The sequence below is a fragment of the Callorhinus ursinus genome, unplaced genomic scaffold (genome assembly GCF_003265705.2).
Source record: "Callorhinus ursinus isolate GAN/ISIS: 27379988/994484 unplaced genomic scaffold, GSC_fseal_2.0 scaffold20, whole genome shotgun sequence".
NCBI classification, from domain to species: Eukaryota; Metazoa; Chordata; class Mammalia; order Carnivora; family Otariidae; genus Callorhinus; species Callorhinus ursinus.
Window position 1 is genome coordinate 6,930,497 of NW_027397082.1, and position 22,639 is coordinate 6,953,135.

Consider the following 22,639-nt stretch of genomic DNA (forward strand, 5'->3'; position numbering starts at 1 on the left):
TTTCATGCCATTTTCATGAATATATAGACTGACTGACTATGAAGATAAAGTAAAACCCTATGTAGCTAGCCTCTGAACCAGTGTATCATCTTTCTGGAGGAAAGATGCTGTGGAAATCCTAGATATAAATAAAATAGCAACATTTTCAGTTCTTGAACTAAGAATCTGGAAAAAAAAATCAGTAAAAAGGCCATGTCATCTCCCTTTTCTTAAAGAATGTTGGAGGTACATTTGCCTTAACAAGTCTAAGGAACGAGAGCAGACGTATAAAAACAATGCTGAGACTATGCATCATTTCTAAGCAAAGATGAAGCAACTGGGTGATGTGCTTTCAGACTCTTCTAAGAGATACCAACACTGAGAATATTGGCCCATCTGGTGCAGATCACTCTCTTCCTGCTGTGAAAACCAGGACAGTAGCCCTCTGGGACTTGTCTCCTACCCACATCCTGATATTTGTCAGTCATAATATTGTTTTCCCATTGCTCTTTGCCTTCTTTGCTCAGGACATTGCCATTTTCTTCTGGAACCATAACCCAGTAATTGTGGTATCAGGTCCATGTTTAATAGAATTTGCTGCTCCTACTAGTGTCTTTATAAGAGCTGCACTCCTGAGTGCATGTTGACTCATTTCGTAATTGGCTAGATGTTGTTGTTAAGCTGTTTTCCCAAGAAGGGTGTGTGGATGTGTATTTCCTGAACCCCCTCGTGTTTGTGGTGGTTTGCCTGTGGCCTGTCTGAACATTTTGACTGCATGTAAGGTTCCTGAGAACCTTTCCTTCTCAAGATTTCCAAGTATTGCCCCATGGTCTTCTACACATCAGTGTTGCTGTTAAGAAGTCGGAGGTAAGCCTGAGCTTTTCTCTCTTTATGGGTTATAGGTTTTTCCTGCCTGGATAATTGGAAAATGATACCCTTTGAAGTTCAGAAGTTCAGGCTAGGGCTTGGACTTAGCATTCTATGTCAAATTTTGCCAGGATATTGTATCTATACTCTTTAAATCTGCAAGTTCAAACTTACTTTCTTTCGTTTTTAAGATTTTATTTATTTAAGAGAGAGAGAAAAAAAAGAGAGCACAAGGTGGGGGAGGGGCAGAGAGAGCGGGAGAAGCAGACTCTACGCTGAGCAGGGAGCCCGATGCGGGACTTGATCCCAGGACCCCAGAATCATGACCTGAGCCAAAGTCGGACACTTAACCAGTTGAGCCACCCAGGCACCCCTCAAACCTGTTTTCATTTCCGGGAAGTCCTTGTGGGTTAATCTTTGAATATAGCTTCTGCTTCTTAACGTTCTCCACATCTAGGACATAAGGGTTTTTTTTTAAGTCTTCTTTTATTTTGAACATCTGTTGACTTCTTCTCATTGTTTGAGGTGCTTTGTTCTGCATTCACTGAGATCATTTCAAGTTCGTTCCTATTCTAGGAAATGGATATGGTATCAGTGTCCTGTTCTTTGGTGTTTCATTTATTGCTATGGATACCATCTTGGTCTTCAGTGTTCATTCCTTATTTCTGTCCTCTTTCCCTTCACCTCACTTTGTCGTGGCTTCATCTCACTCTGAAGCTCTTTTTTTTTTTTTTTTTTTTTAAATTTCACGCACCAATGCAACATTCTGCATCCATGCCCACTCCCCTTTCCTCTGGTCACCACACAGAAGCCAGGACAATCCTGGGCAGGAAAAGGGCAGATAGTGCACCTTTCTCTGCTCAAAACCTCCAGGGGCCTCCTGCCTCACTCACTTATAAAACCCAAGGTCTTTGCCAGGATCTGTGGGCCCCAGCGCCTCCAGCCTCTCTGGCCCCTATGGGGCCTTGAATACACCAGGTGGCTCCACCTTATGACCTTCGCTCTTATCATTCACTCTGTCTGGGGTGCTCTTTCCTCGGATGTCATGCTGCTGGTGCTCCCACCCCCATCAGGCCTACTCAGATGACACTTTCTCAAAGAGGCTTTCCTGGGCCACCTGCTTAAAACCCCAGTTCCTTTCCCCAACCCGTTCTTCTCCAGCCTCGATCCCCCCCCCCCGAGTTCTTATCATTTATGTCATTTATATATTTTTACTTGTATATTTTATTGTATTATCGTCCCCCCTCCCCAACTGGACCCAGCAAAGATTTCTCTTTTGTTTGCTATGATATCCCAGCACAGAACAAGATCTGACACTTAGTAAGCACTCAGTCATACTTGCTGAATGAGTGAGTGGGTTGAGGAGAATAACTTTGTCTTCCTGGGAAGATTTCCTAACCCTGACGTCCATTCTCGCTTTAACAGTGGGCATCACACGCCTTCTGTCATTTAGCAGCAAAGGTCGTATACCAAGGTATCAAGAGGTACTAAAATTCTTCAAGGCATTATAAGTTAAGTCCCCCAGATTCAACATTTTCAAAAGGCCCCTGATATCCTAAAATGGTTTTGAAAACTGGGGTTTTACCATTTTCAAGCCTGTCCTATTTTGTTGTAAACTGATGAAGAAGTAAGAAGCCAAACCATTACAATCGTTACTGCCTTTCCTTGTACTTGGTCTCAGTGTAGGGCAATTTCATCTCATATGGAGCATCTCTCATCCTCACCAGGTGCCTGGCACAGAATTTGCAGGGCCCTGTGCAAAAGGAAAATGTGGGACACCTTGTTAAAAGTGGAGAAATCAAATACCATTAAATGTACTAAAATATAGGGGTTCCTGGGTGGCTCGGTTTGTTAGGGGCGCCTGGGTGGTTCAGTCGGTTAAGTGTCTGCCTTTAGCTCAGGTCATGATCCCAGAGTCCTGGGATGGAGCCCCTCATCAAGCTCCCTGCTCAGCGGGGAGTCTGCTTCTCTTTCTCCCTCTGTGTGCTCTCTCTCTTGCTCTCGCTCTCAAATAAAAATAAATAAAATCCTAAAAATAAAAAGGTTCTAAAATATAAAGCCTTTTTCCTTAGTCCACACTCTTTCTCACCTTGTCATAGTGTTTCTATTTGCTCCCAAATAAAGTAAAATTTTATTTTTTAATTTCTAAAAAGATTTTATTTATTTATTAGAGAGAGAGCATGAGTGGGAGGGGCAGAGAGAGAGAGGGAGAGAGAATCTGAAGCAGACCCTGTGCCCGACGTGGGGCTCGATCTCACAACCCTGAGATCACGACCTGAGCTGAAACCAAGAGTGGGCAGCCCAACCGACTGTGCCACCCAGGCACCCCTAAAGTAAAATTTTAAATTATTAACATGAATTGGACCATTCATGTTTATATTGTGCAGTGCTCATTTTAAATGCAAATAGAAGAGCATTTAGCTCATATGTGCAATCACTGAAATTACACAATCTCATAGATTATAGATCCATATGTATTTCATTCTTTAAAGAAGAGTGGGATTCTGCACACAGCTAACTCAACTATTTTAATTTTGCCTCTGGATCCACGCACATTCTGCCAGGGTGCTCTGTCTCTGCTTGCTGATGGAAGGAAGGGGTCAGTGGATTGTCCTACCTTCCTTTTCTTCTGTGTCATCATTTTCAGTGCAAGTGGTTGGCTAATACAAGGAGGTAACATGAGTCAGAAAGGATAGGATAGGGTTCCTTGGTTGGTTGTTTTCCAGAACACCACTGCCTTCTTTCTGCATTTGAAGCCAAGTATTCCAATTTGAATGGAAATTGACCTCTCAGCACCCCTGTTTATCCAGTGGTAGATGTAACTGCACTTTAACTTGCCTTTGCCCAGAGTCTCCCTGAACTGCATTCATCTTAGGTCCACTGGAGTTCTGTGCTCATGGTGCCCTGTAAACACCATCTGCAAATGGGGCGGCAGGAGTGACGTCACACATCCTGCATCTGTCTCCTCTGCTCACACGCATGCTCCGTTGTCCCAGCGGATGTCATCAATAAAACACAAGTTCAGCGATAAAATTCTTACAAATATCAATGTGACAAGAGCAAAGCGTTAAACCAAATGGAGGACCCTTCTGAGCACGGGTCCTGCATAACCACACAGGCTGCACGCCCTTGAAGCAGTCTGGTCCCCACCACCTCACAAGTGGAGCGTATTATTACTGTTCACAGAGGAGACTGTGGAAACCCAGAGACAGCAAATGGGCCCAAGTTTACTCAGACTATATGGCGGAGCTGGGATTCAAACCCTGCTGTGTTTGATCAGGGCTGCCTGTGTGGCCAGTGTGACAGGGTGGCATAACCACTGGGTAGAGGTAGGACATCAGGAGTTTTGACCCATGTCTAAGTAACTGCGTAACCTTGGACAAGTCTGCCTTAGGGCTTGCTTTTTATCTTACATATACATCTTACAGGAAATTGATGCCTATTTTTTCCCACATGTTCTAGTGTTTTCCAAACAGTGTTGGGTGCACAGCCCCTTCTCTCCTTGCACCAAGAACTGGAGAAACCCACTGAGACATGTGTTGAGTGACAGGGGTGCCCTTCTGATGGCAGCAAATGTGCTAATGGCTGTGCATGTGGCATGCTTCATCTGGCCTGTCCCACAGAGGATGGCTGAAATGTCAGAGGAGAATGAGCGAGAAGTTACTTTCTGGGAGTGCGCCAGAGTGGGAGTGGGCATAATTAGAGTTGTGAGGCTAAAAATGAGGGGGGCGAATGCAGGCTTTGTAAACCCTGCAACAATTCTTTGATCCAATTCCCCAATTTTCAGCTTGTCTTCCTATGTAAACCATAGAAATGCTAGTCCTTGAGAATGATTCCACAGGATGAGTGATTGAATTGTATCTTAAAAGACGCAATATGTAGATCTGGTATACCATCCTCCCCTGTCCAGCCAAGGATGAGTCCAACAGGCCAAGGTTATGATACTGTTTACCTAGCAGGGCCTATCATAAGAAGTTCAAGAACTAATGAAGGGCAAGGTATCGAGAGAAGATTGTTCTATACAAACAAGGCGAAATGCAACATCATTTCTATTGTGCCAGGTTTTTTGGAAATGCCAAAGAAGTCAATGTGCGTTGAGTGCATCTTGACTCAAAAAGCGTGTGTGTGTGTGTGTGTGTGTGTGTGTGTGTGTGTGTGTGTGTGTGTTGGCGGGGGTTACAGGGAAAGAGAGCCTCTTTCATGACCTCCATGAAAGGGAAGGCCCAACAGAGCAAAGGGAGGGCCTGTGGTTTTGGATCTTCTCTTGTGTGTGAAGTATAATATTATCTCATCCAGTTGGTATGGGGATTAAATGAGGTGATAAATGTAAACAGACTAGAATGGTGGCTGGCACATTATAAACATTCTGTAAATGGTGACAAAAGTAGTTTTGAGGGTTAGTTAAGATGACTACTTGGTTACCTTTCTTTTCAGCTTGCTTTCTTTCCAAGGTGAATTATGAGTTTGCATCTTGGCAAATGCTTTCAAGCAACTGCTAAAATGACTTATGTATGAGACTGAATTTACTTTTATTTTACTTGAGTTAGATTTTTAAATCAGTCTATTTGACTATAAAAAATGAAAAAAAAAACAATGAACACTTATCTGGTATTTTGACTTACTTTGGTGAGCTAGGGACATTTATTATTAATATTCATCAAATATTGCATTCCTGCTTTGTGCCTATCACTGTGCGAATACAGATACTCAAACGTGACCCCTTCCCTCGGAAAGCCTGGAGCCTTTTGCAAAAATAAACATGTAAATCTTCAATGCACTGTAGTCAAGCCCAGAGCACTGGTGGCCCTAAGGACCAGGAAAAAGGGAGTGTTGCTAGGGAAACCATTCCAGTTCCAGATGACAGAAAGTGGCCGTTGTTCTTCCCTACTACCTGTATTTCTACCTAGAAAATACTAAAGAGAAAAGATAAAACTAATAATAAGCTTTTTTAAAGGGCTTTTTCCCAAGTAATTCAGAACTATTTCTGTATTGCTTGTGAACTTCTCACATGCCTCCAATTAGGCTAAAATCTGTGAAACTCTTTACTCTCAAGAGAACCTTTGAATTCGGGTAATAGGTTCCAGTACACGTGTAGGGAAATGGCTTGTTTCATGCTCACTCTGCAGTTTATATCTTTAGTGGATTATTTATAGGAAGCTTTAAATATACCTTAGTAATTTTTCTTAAGCTGCAAACTATTGCTCAGGTCTAAATTCAGATCTGGCTTCTGAGAAGGACTGGGGGAAGTTTTGCATACAAATGTGAAATAATTCTACTTGAAGAATTCATGGAAAAGAACTTTGCTGGGCATCGATTCCGTGAGATTCATATGGAAAAAATCCTAGGAATTCTCTGTTGAGGACATGAGAGTAGGATCAAGAGGGCTCAGACATTTAGGAATTGGTCTCAGGCTGTATGAAACTCTGGAATCATCACTTGCAATAAATTTCCATTAAGGTCGCAGTGAATGTCCGGACAATTGTTATTTTAGCCAACTGCGAGGGGTTGCTTTTTTTTTTTTTAAGATTTTATTTATTTTTTGACAGAGAGAGAGACAGCGAGAGAGGGAACACAAGCAGGGGGAGTGGGAGAGGGAGAAGCAGGCTTTCCTTGGAGCAGGGAGCCCGATGCGGGGCTCGATCCCAGGACCCTGGGATCATGACCTGAGCTGGAGGCAGACGCTCAACGACTGAGCCACCCAGGCGCCCTGAGGGGTTGCTTTTCAGATGTGACGGCATGGTATATGGCTGTGTTCGTAAATCTCATGTTCATTCACCTCCTGCTTTACAGGCCAGTGGGCTAGGCCAGTGGTCCTTAGTCACTTAAAGAGCTGGCGGCAGCTCCAGCCTTCTCTGCTGAGAATCTGCGTCATCAGAACTTGGGTGGGAACCAGGTGTCTGCATGTAAAGCACCCCTAGTATTTTCATCCCTGGAGATGTGCAAACTATACCCTTAGCGGTCTAGAAAATTGTGAAACCCTACTTGCCTTCATGGCACTCACAGCCTAGCGGTGGGCATGAAGCCATTACCATAATCCCCGATGGTTGGAGTTACTTAAAATGCTGTGTGTGGGAGGTACATGGCTAGCATTTTATTCTATGTATCAGGGAAATATTTAAGTAAACTAATAAACATAGACACTTCCTGGACATGCCTACATCAACGCACCTAATTTGGAGGAAGAAGGCAATATCATTGGAAACAGACCATGGCAGACTTTGAGATGAAGCCAAAGTCTTTTGAACTTAATTTGGAAAGAAATGGTAGCTCAGGTTTGAGACTCTAACCATATCAGTTCTAGGGTCCTACCTCCTTGGTGTGGCATTCAGAGCCCTCTGTGACCTACCACCCAGGCCTTAGCTTGAGCCTTTCCCTCTTCCCCATGAACCATGAGCTTCTTGACACCTTCTCACTCCCTATTATCTCTGCTTGGAATGAATGATCTTTCCGCCTTTCTTCACTGGGCAGCTCTTGCTTGTCCTCTCCTCCCAGAAGCCTTTCCCGGCTCCCAGTTTTGGGTTCAGCACCACCTGGATCCCAAGGCACCCTACTTCTGTCTTTAACACCTTCCTAATTTCATTGAGCACATTCGTGGGTATGCATCCCCTCCACTAGATGTTAAGCAACTCCAGAGCAGTGGTTTCTCTCTTCTTGTGTTCGAACTGCCAGCACAGTAGTACCTGGCAAACAGAAGATGCTCCAGACATGTCTACAGTGAGGGTGATTGATGTAAACATGACATAGAAAGCAAATAAGGAACTCATCCTTGGATTTTCTTTCAGCTGAATTCTGCTAAAAAGGATTTTGCATGCTCTTTTGCCAGTGGGTCCAAATGCATTGAGGGATGCGTGATACCTGGAAATCTGGGGTCCTGAAATTCCTGCCATACAGGTGCACAAGCAGTAGGCAATCTGTGGAAGGGAGAGGACAGTGAGGGAGTGGACTCTGCCAGGTGGCTTGTTCTGGTTGCAACATTCCCGTCTCCTTTGGCATCGCTTCTATTGAAATGATGTACCCTTGAGTTTTTGCCAAGAGTGGCTGTATGCTAGCAAAGCTTTTCTCTCCCACAAAATGGTTCCTGTCCTTCGGTCACTTGTGGACAACCCTGGCTTCATTGTGTGAGTGAATGAAAAAGGTGGCAGGGAGTCAGTTTGAGTGAATAAAACAACAAATAAGACCTTGGGCTGGTGTCTGTAATGTGAAGTCTTATCTCATTTGGGTGGAATGAGATGGAGATAAGTTCTTTGGAAATCATCTCTAAAAATAGGAATAAAAAGTCCTGCCATCTTGTGAACTTTACATTTTTCAGATTTTTCTTGATTTATTTTGCTGCACTGTAAAGTAAAAAAAAAAAAAGTAGAAAATATCAACGTTTTGTTTCTGTTCCCTAAGCTCTGAACTATTCGGCCAGAGGCAAGGAGACAAAAACAATTTAGTTTTACTCTCCCACATTCCAAAAATAACTTTAGTAATACCCTCTTTGGTTATCTTAAAAGTGCCAAGTGGATGCTTTTATCCTAAAGTAGCAGTGTCTGATTGTTGGGGGAACTTTAGCCATATGACTGTTATTTAGCAACTAAATGCTGGTGACTCATTCACTTTGTGGTGCAGGAAAATTCTTTCCATGGAAAATGCAGGAGGGAGGGAATCTCTCTGAACCACTATGTAGTATTTTCCTTTAGGAAAGGCTTCTCTGAAAATGAATAGGCACCAACTGTCACTCAGCGAGCTTAGTCTCTAAAGCTGACAGAGAGCCTTTCTAAATCAGGGTTTCTGGGCACTTTATCCACCAAGGTATACAAGTAGGTTCAGAAGTAATAAGAGACCAGCTTGGTTAATAAATCTCAGGATTAAAAATTGTCACGCCGAGTAAAAGGGAAATTGAACTAATTGCATTGATAGTATCTGGAGCACTTATGTAGGATTGGATTTGGGCTAGAAACCCAATGGTGTTTTCCTGTCATGTACCAATTGGGAGAGGGAAGGAGGGAGACAGACGAGAGAGCACTGTTCCCTTAGCTTTGAGCTGAATAATACAAAAGCCTTGGAGAGAAATGCCTCAGAGCCTATGCAGCAAAAATATAATAAAATAAATTCACCTGCTAGGCTCACAGCACCAAACTAATTCCATTTCCCTGAGGTTAATTTTGCTTGTCAGCATCCCTTTATGAGCTCTGAGGGTGATTAGGGGTGGGAGAAGCAGACGAGTGCAGTTTGTTTTAGTGCATGAAAATTTGTAAAGGGCTCATGCCCTCCGTGCTCTTGAGCCCTGCCCACCTCTCTGGACTTGGCGGTGTTGCCCTAAGGCCCGGCTGGTATGTATGAATGGAGGCTGGAAAAGCTGCTTCAAGGCTCTTCGGCACTTACACTCCAGCTGGCTGCTGACTTAGAAAAAACCTGACCTGTCGGGCTACAGTGGGGCGGGGGAGCTGTGTGGGTAGAGTATGTTTCATAGAAAAGACGATTCAAGGGTTGGAGGGGACTTAGCCCTTACAGGCTGAGACACTCAGGCTATTAATAGTAAAGCCCTGAGTCACAGATGTAGGAATGTCACAGGTGCTTGAGATCTGCTACTGTTACCCATCAGAAAACCAGCAGTAAAGGGCCTCCTCACCCCACTAAACCTCATTTGGGCTATAAACACCCTCCCAGTCAAAGATGAGGCAGGGCGATTGACTTCATTCCTTTCTGTTACCCTGGCTCTCTCAGACCCAACATGTTACAATATTTGCAGTAAATACGGTGTAATACTGGCTGTGCATTCTGGTTGGGAAAGATGGGTGGGCCATCTGCGGCGCTGGCTCTGCTGCGGGGGGGGGGGGGGGGCTACGTCTGTCTTTTTGTCTCTTGCTCATCACATTTCTCCCACAGGGTGGATGTATGTGACCAGTGGCCGGCCGAATGATCTGGGTTCTGGAGACAGGTGCTGGAATGGGGTGGGCGTGGGCTTTGTGAACCCAGAAGTCCTCTGCTCCCCGCAGACCGACCTGTGGACCCGTGGGTCAGAAATCAAAAGCTTTGTCAGCAGCCACTGCGGCTGCGCCAGGTTCAGGGGGTGCGTGGTGCGGGTGCCGCTGTGTGCCCCGCACTTTGTGGCTAGGGTTCCTCCCTCATACAGACATATATCCAAGGGGCTTGTCTAGAAAACTCCAATGAAGCAGAGAGAAAGTGGATGGCAGGAAGCCTACCTAACTGCATAAGTCAGATTTTTTGCTTTGATCCTGAATTTGATCCTGGAAGGAACTGAATCCTGAAAGATCCTCTTCCCAGGCTGGCTGTCACTGTCTCAGTCCCCTCCGGCTTCTCCCCCCATTCAGGAAAACTGTGTTGGGTGGGGAGGGGGATGGGCCGGAGGTGAGCGCCAGGCCAATCTTTATTCATTATAATTGAGCCTCAAAAGTTGAAGAAAATGAACTTGGAGTCACTGGCATTATTTTTCTCTTTTTCTACTATGGTTAATTTTCTTTTATTCAGTGTGTCCGAAAGAAGCTGGAATAAGAATTGGGAGCAGCAGTAATAGGAAACTAATGAGCTAACAATTGACTAGTTTTATTTATCGAAACAGTCCCTCGGCTGTTCCTCGGCTCCCCTCTTCTGGCAATCATTTATCAGACTCCGGGAGGGAGCGTTCTGTTGCGCGTTTTCCCGGCCTCGGTGCGAGGAATGCAAAGTGGTGTCAGTGACCAGAGATTAGGACAGCGGAATTTTGCATTTGTTACAGCGGCAGCTGTAGCGAGTGGTTTCGGCCCAAGGGCAGAGTCCCCGAGCAGGGCGCGGCCGCCGAGTGGCGGCGATCGCGGGGCGGGCACGGGAGCTCGGCCTCCCGGGATGGGGGCGGGATTTTAGAAAGCAGCCCCGGACTTCGCGAGTGGATGCGGGGGGGGGGGTGCTTTTCCTCGCAGCGTCTGCAGCCACGGATCTGTCCGCCCAGGAGCGCTCCCACTCCTAGACTTTATTCCTCTTTCCTTCTGTGCTGCTCGCCAGAGGACCCGGTTGCCATGGTGAAGGAGAAAGGTAATTATAAATATCGATACCGGTGCATGGTTGCAGAAGTTGCAGTGGTGCTGCAGGGCTTGGCCACCTAATGGGGGATGATCAATTGAAAGCCAGGCAGACATATTCTTGGTGTGAGAACCTCCGTATTGTGAAGTCATTAAGAACCTTTAATTTAGCCACGGCGTCTGAAGCACATCCTATTTTCTGGAGTGTTTGCACAGCTGAGCTCCTGGGTGTGTGTGTCTTTTGATGGTTATTGCATCTTGAAATTTCTGTTGTGTTTGAGTGGCCTTCCTGCCCCCATTCTAGCCTTCATTCTCTTCCTTACCCCCACTCCAGTCAGTAAGTTAATGAGGATGTGTAAAGAAAGGGTCCTTCTACCAGATTTCTGCTGCGCCGGGACATGCCCAAGCCCAGCTGGGATGGGCTGAAAAGAGAAGCGAGCTGTTTTGAAGGTTTGGGTGTGCTGTTTTGATCACCTGGCGTTTCAGCGGCATCCCTAATCACCCCACCAAACACCTTTATAAAGGATGCGGTGTGTGTCAAAGCTGGCAAATCAAGTGACAAGGAGAATGTCAAAAGGGGGAGGGTGGGGCACTTTGCGCAGGTGTACATTATTTATGAACTGGGCGTGGTCCTGAAATTCGAGTTAAATCTTTCAGAATTGAATTATAGTTTAAATTATTAGTTTATCTGGAACATGTCAAGGAACACAACAATCCTTGATTTTAATTATCCAGGTTATGTATAAAATGTATCTTAAGAAAGTGAAATGTGCAGAACAGAGAGCAGAAAGCAAAAGCCCCTAGTCCCTACTGTGTTGACCTCAATTCCCCCCTCTCTCTGGAGGTAAAATTGTTAATATTGTGTATCTTCCTAGACAGGAATAAGATAGGAGGAGTATAAAAATGGGATCATTCTATCATTTTTCTGTGACTTGATTTTTTTTCCCTCTTAATAATATGTCTTAGGGACCTTCACCACATGATTTTATAATGTGAGTAGCCACCCTTTAATTTTGCTCTTTGGTAAGGTTGGATTTATTCTGCCACACTTTCTTACTGTGGGACATAACTTCTTCCATAAACACTGATGTCTGTTCTTTGGGGGCTGTCTTGAACCATTTCAATGATTTATCTGTATCTATTTTCACTTAAAGCCCCTTATGGGGAATAACTTTTAGGTGAACATGCTGAACTCAAATTGATCCTTGTTGCTGGAAACTCAGTTTGGCTTTATTATACTAATGGATGGCTGAAGAAATAGGATCATGACAGCTCGCAGTGCTAAGGCTGCACCTTAGGACAAAGAGAAAGGTGGTTTTGCTCGATCCATTCTGCTCCTGTTTATCTTTCATAAGCACGTGCGTTAGCTTTGGTCTTTCACCGAGTAAGTGGTAATTGAGTGAAGTGTTCAGGTGCAAATAAAGATGCTTCTAATGATGTGCCCTCTCTTTTGGGGGATATTTTCAGGAACCCTCAGAGTAACAAATACAGATGTTGATGTTTAATAAAGGCCTCGTTTCTTCATTTGTACCTTCTTCTCAACTAGAACAACCCAGCCCTGGTCTCCGTTGCTAACGGATTTGAGTGTGTGTCCCCAATAGAAGTCATTTATGCCCGATGAGAAAGGGAATTACAAAAGCCACTTCTTGAGGCCATTCCTGTGGGGCCCGGGAAGGCCGCAGACTTGCGCTGTGCGGTGGATAGATCACAGATCAGTGGTCCCCAAAGAGCAGCTCTCTCTCTAAGTCATTGCAGATGCTTAAAAACTCAGACCAATTGCTTCATAACTCAGTAGCCACTCTCCTACTGGAACATTGGCACAGGCCACCAAGGGGTCACATCCTAGTGTTATCTTAGCCCTTAGCTGCTGATTAAAGGCTGTTCTTTTTTTATTTTGAGGTCGGTGCCAGCCCATGCTGCTGCCTCCCAGCTCTCTGACTTCACCAACCTCAGCCAGCAAGAGAGGTGGGCAGGCTTTGGGGCAGGCACACAAGAGCTTCTGTGGAAAGAAAGGAATTCCATCAGAGCTTTTAAAGTGAGAGGGGCCCAGGGGAGCACGTAGTCCAGGCATTCACCCTAGAGATGAGAAAACAGGTTCAGAAAGGGTAAGTGAATTGTTCGAGGTCACACGGTGGCTCATTGGACCCAGTGTTCATCCTCTGTGTTCCATCAGATGGTGTGAATGGGTCAGTGCCTGCACTTGCCACAGTGTGTTGACATCCACGGGCTCTCTCACTGGAAGGTGAGCCTCTCAGAAGCAGCACTGTGTCTGCATCTGTAATTCTCCGGTGCACAGCTTACCCAGTATCCGCCCATCGCAGATTCTCGACAGTTAAAACAGGTTGGCTTGTACTCAGAGCTGGGACCTGAACCTGTGTCTTCTCAATCCCGAGACTCTTCTGGTCCTCTCCATTTCTCTTGCTCCCAGAGCCACCTAGCTTCTTCCTCCTGGAGCTGACACAAATCACCCTTGAGTGGGCTGGGATCGTGGTAGCCTCCCTCCCGAGGAACACGGGGGGCCTTGCGAAGGAGGGACATAGATTCCCTGTTGTGCTCACCACCTAGAGATGGCTTAGCTCACACTGGTTTGAGGCATCCTTTTGTCTTGCATGTATCTGCCTGCTTTGGGGTCAGCCCTGGCTGGAGAGCGAGCTCACTGGCAGCTCACACCTCTGCTCCTGTGGAACGCCATTGGCGGACATATTCTGACCCTCACAATCCTTTCTTCTCCTAACCGGTCGCCCATCCCCTTCCTGTTGCGGACACTTATTGATCCAGGAATCTTGATGAAACGGTTGTTTCTCTGATGTGTTCAAGGACATCTTCCCCTTGCTGTATTCTGTAACAAATAAGTAGGAGAGATTTTGTGGGTTTATCAGTCAATATCTGTCTTCCTGAATATACTCTCATCAACCTAAACTCCAGAGGCCCACTATACTCATTTAAAAGCTATAATTGTCTAGCTTATGTGTGTGTTCTAGTGCAAGCTTTAAAAGTACAAGAGGGATTTATAATTTTTGTTAGAGAAAACAAGAATGAACAAATACTAGAGATTAAGTTATGTGAGCACTCATCTAATTTAAATAATGAGGGATATTTATGGTTTGGAAACCATGTGAAAGAGTAAGAATTTAGCTGTGAGGGAGACACATAAAGGTAAAGAGGATTTTACATTTAGAGCACACCATTTTTTGTTTGTTTTGTTTTGTGTCCTGGAAGCTTTTTGAGACTGTTGGGTGGCCCAACTTACTTTTAAGGGAGAGTGGGATCCAATGAAACTCATTCCAGTCCACCCTCAAGGGAGAGAGGTTCACCCTCCACCTGACATTCAGGTGAATCTCTCTCTCTCTCTCTCTCTCTCTCTCTCTCTCTCTCTCACACACACACACACACACACACACACACACACACACACACACACACACACAGCAATCTTGTTTCTTGGTACCTGCTGAGAACAGTGGTGTATTGTGTCTCAAATGTGTCCTACAGACTGGCACCAAAGTAATCCTCTTAGGACACTGATGTCATCATATTTCCAGCTCCAAAACCTTGATGAGTGACAAGGTAAAGTTTAAGGCTTCCTGCTGATCATTGAGGATTCCTTAAGTCCTGCGCTTACCTCCTCCCCACCCCTATCTAAGCCCATCTTGTTTTATTTTTATTTTTAATGTTATTATTAAATCTGCGTGTTATTGAACACATACTAAATGACAGGCTTTGTGTTGAGAGCTTTACATACCTTGTCTCTAATCTTTGACCCAGCAAGGTCAGTGGTGTTCCTCCCCTCTAACAGATGAGGAAGAGGAGGCCTGTAGGAATTTAGAAACCTGCCAGAGATCACTAAGCTGGAAAGTAGAGAAGCTGATTTTCTACCCAGGCCTCGCTGGCTCCCAAATCTGTGCTAATTGTACTTCTGCGCCCCTCACCCCACATTTGTCCTGCTTGAATCATCATGGAGGATATTTCCTATCTCCAGCCTCGGTCACGCTGCCCCTCCTGCCCTCATGGGAAATACCTATATTCTCCTTTTCTGTATTTGTCAAAGACCTAACTCAAGTTCAGCTTCCTTATAATGCTTCTCAAAAGCCCATCCCTTCTGTAAATTCTTCGAGAATTACTCTGTCCACCTAAGTAAACACGAGGGAAATGAAACAACAGTTGAGTCACCAGTGCAACTTAAGAAAGCACTCTCTCAAGTATTTGTTGACTTCATATCCAGTCTTGTAGAACAACCTTTCCAGGAGTGAAGTGTTGCTGCCTCTCATGGGATCTGCCTCCCTCGATCCCACTCCCCCATACACACAGCCGCAGATACTGCCCGCTCAGGTGCATGCACACTGCCTGAGGTAATTGAAACCCATTTCTGTTCCATCTTTGGGGAGGTCTGGGGACAGTAGATCTCTGTGGTGTCGTGATTCCTCATGTCCACATCGCCCCTCAGACCCCTTTTTAGTGTCTAACAGCCTCTCCTAGATTCAGGTTTCCAACCCTGCTTCCCAGATTAATGCTTCATGCCCTACCCACTCCTGGGCTTGTCTCAGTTCTTTATCTTTTCCTTAACTCGAAAAGCCCCAAGCTTTTCAAGGGGACACCAATGACCAGGACATTTTCTAAAGAAGGCCTAAAGAGAAGCTATCTATTAAAGGAGACACCATAATGCTATAGGTTTCAGAATAAATTGTCTTGATTGGTGACTTAGGCACACAACTCCGTTCTGAACTTTGCATCTTTGGAGGGAGGGGAGCTCCAGTTTTTATCATGTTCCTCTTGAGAGGGGAAGAAAAATCCAAGTGTGAATAGCTCTTACTATGTTATAAATGGAAGTGCTACTCTCCCCGGAAGTATGACTCTGCCCAGCTTACCTTCACTATAGTAGAGCTGTCCAGGTAATGGGATTTCCAAAGCTAAGGGAAGGAATTTCACATTAAAAAAATAATCCCTTTCCCTGTGCCATCTACTCACTAATGTCTACAGAATGTTTATCCAAAAATGAAAGAAGACTTCATTTGTACAACTAGAGTTCAGGCTGAATGTGTAAGTAAATCTGAGAGCAGGAATACTGACTTAAATTTACCTGGAGCTCTTGAGAGCAATTTTTGATGAGGGAGTGAACTCAAGAGCATGGAGACAGGATCTAAGCTGGAGGTTGAGCCAGCTACTCCCAGACTTTGAGAGGTGGCTCTGCCTCTTGTCTCTCTGATTACCTGCTCAGGTGACCAGAAAGGATGAAATTACCCGTGCTGATTCACAGAAGCCCTCTTTTACAGAACAACGAATTGACTTTTCCAAATACCCGCAGAAAAGACATCCTAAGGTAGACTCACCCTACCAAGAGGAAAATCTCGGCATCTGATTCACTTTGAGGAGGGGACCCCTCTGTGACATCATATTCACAGCCTTTGGGGGGGCAAGAAAGAGAGTCCTGATATTGTTTGCCTGTAGTATGCTGAAGTCAAAATGCCGAGTGTTTTCCTGAGCCAGCATTAGAGAGCCAGAGAACTTTTCAGAAGGTTCAGCGATCGGTGAGTGGTGCAGATTTCTCCCATTGTGGTTGAGCCTGATCTGGCCACACCACAGTAGAAACCAGCCAGCTTCCTATTTCACTGTGTGTTGGTCTGATGGTGACTCATACTGAGAGGTATGTTTATCCCAAATTGGCAGGAGCTGTGTATTCAAGGGCAAATTTTGTTAACACTGGGGAGGGCGGATATTTGTATGCATGACCTCTTTTTTCTGCAACATTGTATTTGTGTTCACATTGACATGATTAATGCTATTATGGTCCAGTGTACCCTGGGGTGGGGGGCATAAGGGGCTCGTGTCTATACCCCACTTCAGTCAAACAGGCTGATTTGTTTGAATACTTGGACTTAACCGTGAAGATGCTGGCTTTCTGAATACTTCTAGGGAAATTACTGTCTGGGACAGTCATCCTCAAACATCAGTAAGCATCAGAATCACCTGGAGGGCTTGTTAAAACACGGATTTCTGGGCCCTGATCCCAGAGTTTCTGATTCAGTAGGTCTGGGGAAAGGCCTGAGGTTTTGCATTTCGAGCGATTTCCAGGTGGTATTGATGCTCTTGGTCTAGGGACATGATCTAGGTAATCCATGGTTTCTGTGGGTAAAATGATCGCCCTTTAAGCAGATAAGTGAGAACTTTTATGTAAGTAGCCTCTCCATTCCATTTGACTATCTTGTTTACAATGCACAGAAGTCAAAGAGAAAGCAAAGAGCATTATTTCCACTGACTCTCCCACAGTGTAGAATGAGCCTATGGTTCATAATAAAGCAGACCTTCTGTGAGATTCGAGTGGCCAGAAACTGCTGTCAGCATAGGTGTGCAGAGGGTGGGCAGGGTGGGTGTGGGACGAAGATACAAAGCATCTCTTCCCGGGAGTGACTGGGGCTCGGCCTGGCTTGGGGAAGGCAGCACTAATTTGGAATCAAGGCACAGGTGTACCACTCTCTAGGCATCATTCCTAATTCTTGAAGGGTTAAATGAGCCTTTTTACTGGGCTTCACAGAGCTCCTTAGAATCCTTTGGTGAAAGATGGTTTCAGTAGATATCTTGGCTCACAAAGGCTACAATTCCCTCTTTAGTCTTGGAGGAACTAAAATACATTACTCATACTTGGAATGTTTTACTCACTACTACTATATCTGGTCTATATTCTAGCTGTATTCTTTCTGTTGTTCATTACTTGAGACATTGTGAAGAAAGAAGCTTAAGAAAAATTAAGAAAAACGGAATGGTAGAAAAAGATAGCAAGGTCCTTCCATACTGGACTGTCTGATGGGAAATGGAAGGCTGAGTACCCCTCAGAAAAATGGCGGGGGTGGTGGGTTCCCAGGTCCATGGAGGGTCCCATAAGTAACACACAGCTGGATGAGTGACTGCTCTGTATGTGCCACTCATGGAAACCCTGTGCAGATAGCCATTGAGGAATAGGGTTTGGGGGCCAATGATGGGAATGGTATCTGCTAGCCTGGAGCCCAGTTATGCTGTACCTGCTCCTCTGGAAAACACAAGTAGTTCTGCCATATGTAAAGGTCCCAACCTGAAATGATAAACCATAGCAATGGGCTTAATGATCATATTGTAGATTTTGGGAGGTCTACTCTCTGCAAGGCATTTTGGGGGTAGCCTGAGACTGTGAAAAGTTCCTACCTTCAGTAGGTTATTGAATTAACCAGTGTAGAAAGGAGTGCTGACTGAGAATGTAAATCAAGGAGACATAAGGCAGTAGAAAGGGTATAAACAATATTCTGTGGGGCTTCAAAGGAAGAGTTAGTGTCTCAAAGGAATTTTTTTTTAAAAGGTTGTCTAGAAGAGGGTGTATTTAAGATTGGCCTTGAGGGGTCTGTAAGTTTCATACGGTTAGGGATGGTATTTGATTCAATTGGTATCCATAAGACAGTGTCTTCTCCATAGTAAGTGCTGAGTGATGCTGAATGAACTAATATGTGAATGAATGATATGTATTGGTTGGGAGGTAGTTATACTTACTTAAATGTGTGTTCAGAATCCAATAAGAGATAAGCAGTCTAGGTATAGAAACAAATAAAATACAGTTCTTGACCCAAATGCACTCATATTCTAGCAAGGAACAGAGACACATAAAGAAGTAGTTATGGTACAGTGTGAAATGTATTGGACAGAGAACTGTTAAAGTAATATGGGACACAGTGCAGGGAGTGATTAATTCTGCTGCGAGGTCATGGCAGGCTAGGCCTTGACGGACGAATAGCAGTGCAACAAGTGGTTAAAGAGGAAATGAGATGAGAGAGGTGGTCAAATTGGCAAAACAGAAGCAGTGAAGTACAGCCTCTATCTGAGGAAAAACAGCCAGCCGAGTTTGGCACGAGCTTCTAGTTGGCCACTTAATACAGCAGTGGACACAAGGAAGGGTAAAGAGAGGGCTTTGTGGGTCAGAATGAGTTGAGGTTGGTTAGGCCTGAAGGTTGCACATACAGATGCCTCCAAGAGCCAGGCGGGTGACCTACATGAGTGGAGATAGGGCAAACTGGACGGTATGTGGCCCTCGAAAGACAGAAGCTACTCTCTGGCTCCAACCTAGTTCTCACGAAGGGACATGCGCCAAAGCCAGAGTTTCCAATTTTCAAGAGTGACTAGAAATAGGAATTTTTATGTAAACTCTCTAGATGTTTAAATGTTGGCAAATGATTCAACTTTCTCTTCAAAAAAATCTTTGTGGGGGCCAAACAAAACATGTCTGTGGGCAGAACTCAGCCTTAGGGCCTCCAGACTGTGGTCTGGGGCTTAATGCAGCACTCACTCCCCACACCTACCCACAGCAAGGAATCCATCCTCACATGTCAAGACCCAGGACTTGTGCATGTATGCATATAAATGGCTGAAATAAAAGTCACATGCCGCAATGCATTTACTCTATTTTCTGTTCTCTTCTGTTTTTAAAATATGCTGGCCATGGTCCATTGAACTGATTTCATGCTTCAGGAGGTCAAACCAAAGTTTGAAAACCATTGGTTTAGAACATCTACACTAAATTTTATTGGATGAAAACAGAATGAGGTACTTTCCTGGGCAACCCCGTTTCTCTCCTGGGTACTCTTATGGTAGAGCTTAATGGGTATGTTTTGGTTAAGCTGGGTTTCTTCCCTTGCACCTGGAGAAGTTTTTTGTTTTGCTTTTTAATTTTTTAATTTTTTTAATTTAAATTCACTAAACATAGAGCGTATTACTAGTTTCACAGAGGGTAGAGGTCAGTGATTCATCAGTCTCATATAACACCCAGTGCTCATCACATCACGGGCTCTCCTTAATGCTGATCACCCAGTTACCCCATCCTTCCACCCACCCCCCGGCAACCCTGGAGAAGTTTTGACAAAATCATTGTAGAAGCTTTTAGTGATCATTTTATCCTAAACAGAAGTTGGCCAGAATTTGGTGTCCTCTTTTTGGGTGCTTGATACAATTAAGAACTGACCTAGCTGTTAAACTGAGTAATATGCTACTTGGGTGAAGTTTAGCAGAAAAAACAAAGGAAACCCCCCATTCAGGCCTCATCAGCTTCTAGGCCTGGTATTTCTATAACTACTATTTCATTTAGAAGAATTTTTCCCCCTGATTCTGCGTCACCACTTCCTGTCGCCATGCTTACCGGGTTTCCTGCCTTTTGCATCTCAGCCAAGGAGAGAAGGACAAGTTCAGGCCTTGGGCAGTCTGTCATGCATCATGTCATCCCACCAGCCATGCCAAAGCTCCTCCCCTCAGTCTGTTGGGGACCGCATGCTATATATAGCATTCATTTTTTACCTATCAGAGCATTTCCCGAAATATTGCAATTTAGGGGCTTTGGAGAGACCTCACCCCTCCTTCGGGAATGTCTGAGGGCTGAGCTGTCCTAGCCAGCCTCCAGTGCAGCAGGAAAGGCATGGCTTTGGGTTCGGGGCATGTCTGACATGACTCCTCTCTCAAGTGAGAGGCACCCCAGCAATGCACAACAGGATTCTACATGAGCTTGGACTCTTGAAACAAGAGGCCAAGAGGGGCACCTTGCCATTGGAAGGAACTGGTATGAGGGAGACACCCTCAGGGAAAGGCCATGCCTACCAGGAAAGCCACACATCCACAGGGGGGGCAGCACTAATATTGTGGTTTTGCATAATAAGTAGGCAGAAAAGGCAGATACTAAACCCGAATCAAGCCAACAAGGCCAGACAGAGAGGGGCAGCTTGCTAGGACAGAGAGCAGCAGATGCAGACTATCAGGGGTTGGGGGCCAGTGCCAGGCAGGATGACTGGGCAGTGTTTGGAGACGAGGTGCGAAGGCCCCTTCTTTACAGAGCCCGTGCTTTGCTTCCCTCCAGGGCCCTGTTCTCATCCTCCTATAGCAAAGCAGCCCCTCTGGAGCTGTGCGGCCCATAGCCTGCACATCCGCTCTACCTAGAAGCCATGTGCTGCCAGGGGCTGAATGCTGGGATTGGTGTCAGGTGCACCACATCTCTGCCCCTTCCCAGAGGACAGAAAGCCAAGCTCTTACCCTGCCTGAGATCCCCCCCTTCTCTTTTCCAGTAAAAATGGTACTGAGAACACCCGCTTTTCTCTCCAGGTGGGGGAGGTTTGGTAAGTTATTGGATGAGTTTGAGCATTGGGCAGAATTATTGCTAGATCTACAACAAAAACTGATTTAAAAAAAAAACCATAATAACCATGACTGATTGTTTATCAGAAAGTACGGCGAGCAGGAGAAAAGGAAATGATTAAGTCTGGGAGACAAAAAATATTGTACAAGAAAGGGAATCTATTCACAGGATGCACCCCAGAGTTTAGGAGAACGATAATTGCATTCTTAAACACTGACCACAGATTTAACTGAAAATTGTGATATCACCATGTTGGTGATGTTTAAAAAGTACTGGCTGAGCTGGTCTAAGCACAGTGTTAAATGTAGCGCCGAAGGCCAGAAAAACACCAAACTTTGGACACATCTGCCTATGGGCTGGCGGGAGGAGTGGAGTGGGCAATTGCCATCATGCGTTATAAGCATATGCTTTTTTTATGCAGATAGGCCTATTTGGTTTCTTAAACTTTGATAAAAATAAAAACATGGGAGAAAAACCATACAACCATCTCCATATTTTATTGTCAGGATTAATGTAAATGAGATCAGATTTGTAAAAGCTTCAAACGTGGATCTTGCCATGCCGTAGGTAGTCCATAAAGTTAGTTGAAGGTCAGCTGATCTGTAGAGTTTTTTGTTGTCTTTTTTTTTTTTTTTTTTTAAGTAACAGGGTAAGTGCACAGCTCAGAGCCAAAGGGAATGGCCCAAGATCCCTCTCAGAGAAAATAAGATGAAAATGTAGGTGGTTAGAGAATGAGATCTATAACGGATGGAGGGCAGCGTCAAAAATCCCTCAGCTGGGATTTCTGGTAGAGGTTCAAAGCCTGAACTTGTGAAGCCCTTCCCTGGATGTGTCCATTTCTCTTTCATTCGTCCCTTGTGGTACAATTATCATTCCATTCGCCTCAGTGGCTTTGTAAAATTATCCCCTAAGCCTTCAGGGTTTTGTAGGTTTACCTGAAAAACAAGTTGTGTTTATGAGGGGAGAACTCTGCAGCCCAACTGTCTTGAGTTCAAATCCCAGCTCCATGGTTTGCCAGTTATGTGACCTTGGGCAAGTCATTTAATTTCCCCGTGCCTCAATTTCCTCATCAGAAAATAAGGGTGTTCATAGGACCAACTCCATAGGACTGTTAGAAGGATGGAATCAATGAATGAATGTCATGCATTCAAAACAATGCCTGGCATACAGCAAGAGCCCACTGATTGTTTGCCCTTGTTGCTATGACTGCCACTATCCCTCCTGGCTGCGGAAAAGCAGGGGCGACATGTTCATGGTTGTGGAGTTGGGCAATCAGATTAGTTTCAGGACTCAGGCAAGTAAATCAAGCTGAGAGAGATGAGTTAAGGAACCAGGGAAGGCCCACCCGTGTGTGCTGGGCAACCTCTGTAGTTTACCTGAAGCAGAGCAAGACTGTGAACCTCGGGCGTGCCGAGCTACTCTAGGACCACACGAGTGGCTTCCCGTGGCCAGTAATTCCTACTGTCCGGTGATAGAACTTCACCAAGGAATTCTTCCAGCCGGGTTCTTGATGCCCGCGTCCCCTGGGCAAGCAAGCTGACGACTCCACTTCATCTGTCTGCTGTGCAATGAAACGAGATGTCTGATAATGACTTGGTGCCCGCACGTGTAGACCTACCTGGTAAAAGCATGGTTCCAAAGTGCTTCGGGCCGGAAGCTG

At 45.0% G+C, this 22,639-nt stretch overlaps 1 protein-coding gene across 13 annotated transcripts in view; it reads left to right on the forward strand.

The window, feature by feature from the left end:
• Positions 1–22,639, forward strand: part of ABLIM1 (actin binding LIM protein 1) — a 300,260-nt gene that overhangs the window by 117,601 nt on the left and 160,020 nt on the right. The window contains exon 1 of one of the 13 annotated variants that reach the window (XM_073904152.1): positions 10,666–10,860. The exons of the other annotated variants lie outside the window; for them this stretch is intronic. Coding sequence (XP_073760253.1) covers positions 10,719–10,860 — 142 coding nt within the window. The 5' untranslated portion in view covers positions 10,666–10,718. Of the gene's footprint in view, positions 1–10,665; positions 10,861–22,639 lie in introns of those variants that run through there. 13 annotated transcript variants of the gene reach the window in all.